Source organism: Agrilus planipennis, unplaced genomic scaffold (genome assembly GCF_000699045.2).
Source record: "Agrilus planipennis isolate EAB-ADULT unplaced genomic scaffold, Apla_2.0 scaffold38, whole genome shotgun sequence".
Taxonomy (NCBI): Eukaryota; Metazoa; Arthropoda; class Insecta; order Coleoptera; family Buprestidae; genus Agrilus; species Agrilus planipennis.
The window spans coordinates 317,676-324,679 of NW_020438882.1; the positions used below are offsets into that span (position 1 = coordinate 317,676).

General features: G+C 30.3%; 2 protein-coding genes across 2 annotated transcripts; one reads left to right on the plus strand and one right to left on the minus strand.

The window, feature by feature from the left end:
• The first annotated feature begins 128 nt into the window (after positions 1-128).
• On the plus strand, positions 129-1,975 carry LOC108745247 (protein CNPPD1). The gene is made up of 5 exons (XM_018481387.1): positions 129-408; positions 464-560; positions 613-818; positions 922-1,050; positions 1,112-1,975. Exons 1-5 carry the CDS (start codon positions 376-378, stop codon positions 1,928-1,930), a joined length of 1,284 nt encoding a protein of 427 aa, XP_018336889.1. The 5' UTR covers positions 129-375; the 3' UTR covers positions 1,931-1,975.
• A 36-nt stretch (positions 1,976-2,011) lies between these two features.
• Positions 2,012-6,036, minus strand: LOC108745245 (protein fem-1 homolog C). The gene is made up of 8 exons (XM_018481385.1): positions 5,378-6,036; positions 4,980-5,318; positions 4,018-4,280; positions 3,790-3,964; positions 3,420-3,679; positions 3,073-3,338; positions 2,808-2,933; positions 2,012-2,690 (listed from the first exon to the last, which is right to left on the minus strand). Exons 1-8 carry the CDS (start codon positions 5,689-5,691, stop codon positions 2,463-2,465), a joined length of 1,971 nt encoding a protein of 656 aa, XP_018336887.1. The 5' UTR covers positions 5,692-6,036; the 3' UTR covers positions 2,012-2,462.
• Between the last annotated feature and the right edge of the window lie 968 nt (positions 6,037-7,004).

Genomic DNA, 7,004 nt, shown 5'->3' on the forward strand with positions numbered 1-7,004 from the left:
ATAAAATTAAGTTTAAGTAAATTTTTCAAGTTATGTCTATCAAGTGTATGAGTTTATAGCAAATAAATCTGCAGTTTAAAAGTACACGGTTTTAGTAAATTATATAACATAATCGTTGTGTAAATCCCATTACTCTTTATAGAAATATTGCTATGGTTCATGGACTTCGGATAAATGAGCCACTTTTACAAAGTTTAGAAAAGTAAATTCATTAATTATCTATGTTCATTAATTAATCATCGGCTGATCCAAGTTTTAATTGTCAAGGTGCTGCGTTTGACTTCTAGCTGATACATTACATATTACATGCGCTTCATAGTGTCTCTTATTTGGGCATAATTAGAAATTTTTTGTTCATTATAACCGTTTACAAATATGCCTATGAAGACCAAAGATGCACGCTTTAAGGTTAGTTTTATAAAATACAGAATAACCATCCATTATGAAATTAAATAATTTTCAGTTTTTTGGAGATCATAACAAATTTCTACAAAGAATAAAGAAGACGTTATATTATGGCTCAATACCAAAAACAGATTGTTTGAGTCTACCAGTAACAGGTGAGAATTTACACACCGCTTAAGAAAAGAAGTCTTACTTTTGTATTTTAAGAATTGGCTGCCGAATTGTTTTCTCAACCCCAACATGGACATTCACTAGAAAGACTGCAATGTAACGATGCTGCTAAAATTTCACGAAATGCATGTGTATCACCATGTTCCTTAGTTCTTGCTGTTCTTTATTTGGAACGTTTAAAACTAATTAATCCTGATTATCTGCAACAAGCTTTACCTTCTGAATTGTTTCTAGTATCATTGGTAAGTTAATTACTATATAGTATGTGTATGCTAGAAGAATTGATAAGGCAAACAAGTATTTTTTATTATGATTACGATGTAAGTAGTGTAACATGTATTATAGATGATTTCAAGTAAGTTTTTGCATGATGATGGAGAAGAAGACCAAGTTTTTATTAAGGAATGGGCTGCGTCAGGTAGAATTTCAGCAATAAGACTAATTCAGTTAGAGAAAGAATTTCTTGAAGCAATTGTAAGTGTATTTAATTTTTAACATAGGTCGTGGTATTTTCTACTAACTTTAATTTCATTAGCAATGGGATATTCATGTTAATCATTGTATTTTCTGGAAGAAACTAGTTGAATTAGAAAAAATCATTGCCACAAAAGAAGGAAGAAATAGGGGCTGGTTCACATACACTGAACTGGAAAATCTTTTAAAAACAATTAACATCAATGACTTTTTGCAGTACATTTGTGGAGTATCTGTAGTATTGCTTACAACGTATGCTATTGGTTTTTTAACTATCTTAGGAGCTGTACATCTAGTAAGCAAAATGCCCGGAAATTCTTTAACTCCCTCAATAAAGTATGTAGCTGATGATAATATCTCAAAAAGCAAACAAAACTTGACAAATACTCAAGAGGAAAATGCAATTACCATTAAAAATTTTACTGATCAGATTGAAACCAATAATTATGGTCCCAAAGTTATTAAGAAATCACTTGATGCAGCTGATGTACTTAAAACAGGAATTCTCCTTGCTTCAATAAAATCACCTCCAGTAAACCTGTTAGATGAAATAGTAGATAATTTTGATAGCAATGAGGAAAATAATAAAACTGCAGAATTTATCTCCTGGGATTGGTGGAATTGTACATCACTGGTTTTATTGGGGGAGACCTCAAAAATGATTGAAACAGTGATTATTGATTTCAAATGCTTTATTTACAACCAGTATCAAGAAAAGTGTTTGGCAAATTGTAAAGTTTTAGATCTTGAAGATCAGTTACATAAAGCCACAAAAGTACGAATTCAGGACCAAATTGAAAGATCATGGCACAAGGAATGGACAGACATGTTTAAAAACTTATTCTCAAAGACAGACACTTTAGCCAAATTTCTAATGTAAAATTTATCTTTTTCAATGGAGAATAAAATATATTTAAACATGTTACCTTTTTTGTACTTAATGCTAGTATAAAAGACAAAATACGTTTTCAGTTACATTTTTATTTATTAATAACATTAAATACACGAATATGAATCACAACTATATTAAAACTTAAAAAGAATATTATTTATCACACATTTTTCACGAGTATTTGCTGAAAGAGCAAGTACATTATCATTACAATGCCGAAACGAGTTTGACTACTCTGGCAAACCTCACAAGTAAAACGTACAAAGCACGACTGTCTGTAATAGTTTAATTATTTCTTTTTTATATGTACTACAAAACGTGCAAAATATTCTACATTTTTAAGTCAGTACACGTTTTCCCAACGCCAATTGTTTCTTCAGATCATGATTTATTTAAGTCTGTCTCGTTTTGTATTGCAAGACAATAATATAGAATGCACTCGACAGTATTTTTTTAATTAATATTTTCATTAAAAAAAAGTACGTTGTAAAAAAAATAAAATAAGCTCGAAAGTATGTCGCTACGGTTCGTGTTGCACTATGAACCTCTCTAGCGTTTTTGGCACTTGATTTTTGTAATTAATTTTGTATTTTGCAATCTCTCTTGCACAGAAGCATTTCAGGGTGATGTAGTCGAAGATAGGTATATCATTGGTGTAACGATTATTTTGTATTTTACGCGCGAGAGAGTCTCCTGATGAATTTGGCTGATCAATGTGAGCACCATAATGAAGAAGAAGCTTCACAAGCTAAGAAAACAAATACAGAAAACAATGAATAACTTTTCTTACAGATGGGGTTTCAAAAAACAAAATTCTAAAAGTAATATCTTTTCTAGTAAAATTACTGATGTAAAGCAAACTTACTGTTGTATCATTATTATTGGGCATCGTGGCAACATGCAACGGGGTGCACCCTGTTTCATTTCTTGCGTTTACATTAGATCCACAGTCCAATAAAAACTGTATCACATCCAGCTTAGGAAATATAGCCTTCAAGAGAAGTAAATTAAAAGAAACAAAAAATAGAAAGACAATCATCTTGTTACTGATGTATCATCTCAAATTAACACATATACTTATTAAAAATAAATAATGATATAGGCAGTAAATACATTTTTTTTAATCATACCATAGGTACTTCTTCCAAGAAATAACTGGATCTAATTGTATTAGATTTTGAAACACACAAATGAAGAAGAGTGTCTTCTGTCACGGCGCTTGTTGGATTTATACACACCAAATTAGTCACTATTTGCTTAACAAAAATCATTTGATCTTCCGTTTTAGCTGTTTGAAGTAGTAAATAAATAAGGTGTGTGATACATTTAAGGATTCTATCGAAATTCTCTACTTGTCTCTTGAAAACTGGCCGAATTTTTAGTAGTCGTTGAGCTTCTGTAAATAAAAGTTTAAATTGTTTAGTTTCAATCGGTTTTATTTTATATGTATAAATATAAAACTTTGTACATTTTCTACCTTCAATATCTTCGGTTAAAAGTCTAAAAGTGGCAACAACATCTTCAAATCTCTGCTGATCGCTGCTTTCGTTGTTTTCGTTTTGTTTAAATTTCTCATTGAAATCTATCATCTGGCGAATTATTGCTTGTGCAGTAAAACAAGTGTCTGAGTAAAATATACCATCTTTTTCAACCCTGATCTCCAAAGCTCTTCTCCATAAATCTATACATTTCTGATAACGCATTACATCTCCATAAGCGGCTCCTCGAAACATTAGCCTGTAATCAATTAAATTAGAGTATTGAAATAAAACACTAATATTGATAAAATAGATTATTTCCAATTAATATTCCAAAAGGAACTACTTGACACACTAAAAACATAGTACCTAAAAACTGTGTCTTTATGATATGGTCCTAGTATTCTTTCAACAATTAAAAGACTTTGTAATCTAATTGAATCCAAGTCAGTCATTACATTATCCAATTCTTCTGCCGATTGAAATTCAGTCTGATAATGAAAAGCAGCGCGAGGGGGCATTATAGGCGTTTTTGGTAATAGGCCTAAAACATTTTAAAATTATATTTTTGATATAAATTATTTTATGATAACCAACCATGAATCTCCTCTCTCATATACTGTGCCACCCTCCAATGATGAATAGCTGATATAATGTCATTTTGTTCATCTAAACAGGTTGAACCTAGCAATTCATGTGCATTAACTAATTGCTCACTTGAATAAGGTATTTCTTCTGTTAGGTAGTCGAAAATATTAATTGCTCCTTTAAGACAAGCAGTTTGTAAAGCATCATCTCCGTATCTTGATTTTGCATTGTAATCTGCTCCGTACCTTATAAGTAACTGAGTAGTTTCCAACCTAAACAAAAGACATATTCACTATATTTTTCAATAAAATTTTACTAAAATCACAAAAAGGCCTTTGAGCTGAGTCAAATAAATATACGACACTTTCACTTAAAAGTGTGTTATTCAATTAAAAGGAATGAAAATAGTATTGGTCAATAAACACTTACACACTCTCTTTGTACAAAAAGTAAATAGGTATTTCAAAATAGCTTTTATAAGGTCATCGTCATTCTTAAGGTACAAATAATAATTTATTAAGGCATGACAGAAATATAGACAAATAGCACTACAAAATTTATCGATTATGAACCTTCAACTAGAATAGCAGTCCAACTGTAATTGCATAACTAAAACCGGAAATTTGATAACTTTAAGGACCACTTGTAACTATTTTAGATACCTAGAGAAGTCCAATTATTTAATTAAACATACTTGTAATAATCCCACATTATGTGTGGCAAGTGATACTAAATACAAATATAATTTGTAAAATAAATATTTAAAACCTTGAGATAATTCAAGATTAATATACTTAATGGTATAGATGATAAATTTCACACACATATGACAAAAAAAAAGAAATAAACTGAATTAACCAGTTATATTATCAATTTCTAAAAATTGAACATTATCCTAGCTAGAAAAATCAGCAATCATTTCTTAAATATAGGAATTACCTTGTAGACAAATAATTACACATTCCACTTACCTATGTTCTTGTATTGCATAATGTAAAGCTGTTTTATTCTGAATGTCTTTTGCATTAACGTGTGCCCCATTTTTTAAAAGAAAAGTACATAAAGTCACACTCTGCACTGAATTTATTAAACAGGTTCCTCCATTATAATTTGGTTTATTAATGTCAGCTCCTTTTTCTACTAAGTACTGAACAACTGCAAAATGTGTCATGAAGCAGGCAGAGCGAACAGGAGTAGAACCTGTATCAGATACTGCATTTACATCTGCACCGTTGTTTACTAAACACTTTATCACATCTAGTTTACCAGAAACTGCTGCACACCACAAAGGAGTTACACAATGGACAGATCTTTAACATATATAATCCAAAAATTGGAAGAGAAATATACATGTTAATAGGATGCTTACCTATCTTCAGGGACTTCATAAAGACCCCTTTGTTCAATATCAGCTCCACAAACATTGATTAGATACTCTACAATTTCTGTCTGACCTTTTTTGCATGCAATAAATAATGGGGCACATCCTGATTTGACTCTGTTCACTATTTCTTTTCTACATTCACGAGTAAACTTCTGCAATTTTATTCTAAGGTTAAGGGTTAATTTCGCTCCTGGAGGTAAATGTTTACATTCTTCCATTAATTCGTGAAAACACTCATCTTTCTGATTTACAATATCTATTTTGTTTGGCATTTTCCACATTTTGATCTTAGTTCTCATTCACGTTCACATTTGAAGACAACAACATCGATACCAAACGAAGTTAAAATAGCGTCTTGTCGCTCACTTATGAATGTAAGTAAACAACGCCTTTATTTAAAATATCAAGGATAGTGCAGCAACTTCCTATATAAATGAACTTTATTATCAAATAAGGTAAAATTCAGTATCACAAGGGCAAAGTAAACACTCAAGATTATGATTATTATGCCTGATTATTTATGACAACGATGACAACTAAAGTAAAAGTAAACAATACTACCAACTGATTAACTAAGCTAAATAATAATAACAAAATTAATAGTTGTGAAATGAACAAAAATTAAGTGTTAATGTCTAAAATTTGCCTAAAAAAGTTCAACTATTACACAGAGGAAATTTACATGTACGTAAAAAGTGAACTAATATGTTTGTGACTTCTAGACTTTACACCCTGTAAGTAATATTTCAAGTCTGACATACATATACAGGGTGATTTATATTCACAATTTTACAAACTTGAATTTTTTACTTATATGCATAACGTAGCACAAGACAATTTTATAAAGGCGAATAAAAAGAAGTGAAATATTTATTGTAACAGTAAAAAGTAACCATTCAACGAATGTAGGTATTATAATAGGTACCTATTTACAATTTACAATACTATTTTAAAAGGGGAGGGTGTGTTTTTACGTATGCGTTGACGTATTTCCATCTTATCTTTTAATATTAGATAAGCACCTGTTCCTTAAGTACTTAATAATTTCAAGACCAATGCTGTATATGACGATACGTATAAAGTTTTACATAACAGATGTAATTATATTATAATTTATCTGATGGATAGTTTTTTTGATAAACAGAAAAATTTATTATCAACTACTTAAGAAAACATATCGTTACTTCTCCTCTTCTTGTTACTAAAATTAACTTACGATTAGAAAGTATTAGGTATACATAGGTATACTAAGTTATTATTATTTTTATTAGTACTAATTCTTCCCCCTGCCCCCGGCCATGTTTATTGCTCCACTATGACGTAGTGTCGGCCATCATTCTTTTCTAATTGTTGCAGTTGTCGGCCATCATTCTTTTTCAATTGTTGTCGCATTGTCACTGATGTCGGCCATTATGATTTTTAATAGATGTATAGTAATCAATGATTAAAATTTAAAGGAATTGTTTGTAAATAGGTATGCAATACATCGTACACTGCAGCATAAGAAATTGCTGATACTAACTTTCATTCACGTAATACTACTTTGCCATGCGCTGACAGCACTCATATTTCTTTTATATATATTAAGATTAAGTATTTTGAATGAAAATAG

Coding starts and splice junctions, on each gene's coding strand:
- LOC108745247 (XM_018481387.1), top strand. CDS start 376: ATGCCTATGAAGACCAAAGATGCACGCTTTAAG. Junction 819..921: donor AATTGTTTCTAGTATCATTG/GTAAGTTAATTA, acceptor CATGTATTATAG/ATGATTTCAAGTAAGTTTTT. Junction 1,051..1,111: donor AAGAATTTCTTGAAGCAATT/GTAAGTGTATTT, acceptor TAATTTCATTAG/CAATGGGATATTCATGTTAA.
- LOC108745245 (XM_018481385.1), bottom strand. CDS start 5,691: ATGAGAACTAAGATCAAAATGTGGAAAATGCCAAACAAAATAGATATT. Junction 3,339..3,419: donor TTTAACCGAAGATATTGAAG/GTAGAAAATGTA, acceptor TTTTATTTACAG/AAGCTCAACGACTACTAAAA. Junction 2,934..3,072: donor TCTTGGAAGAAGTACCTATG/GTATGATTAAAA, acceptor CTTCTCTTGAAG/GCTATATTTCCTAAGCTGGA.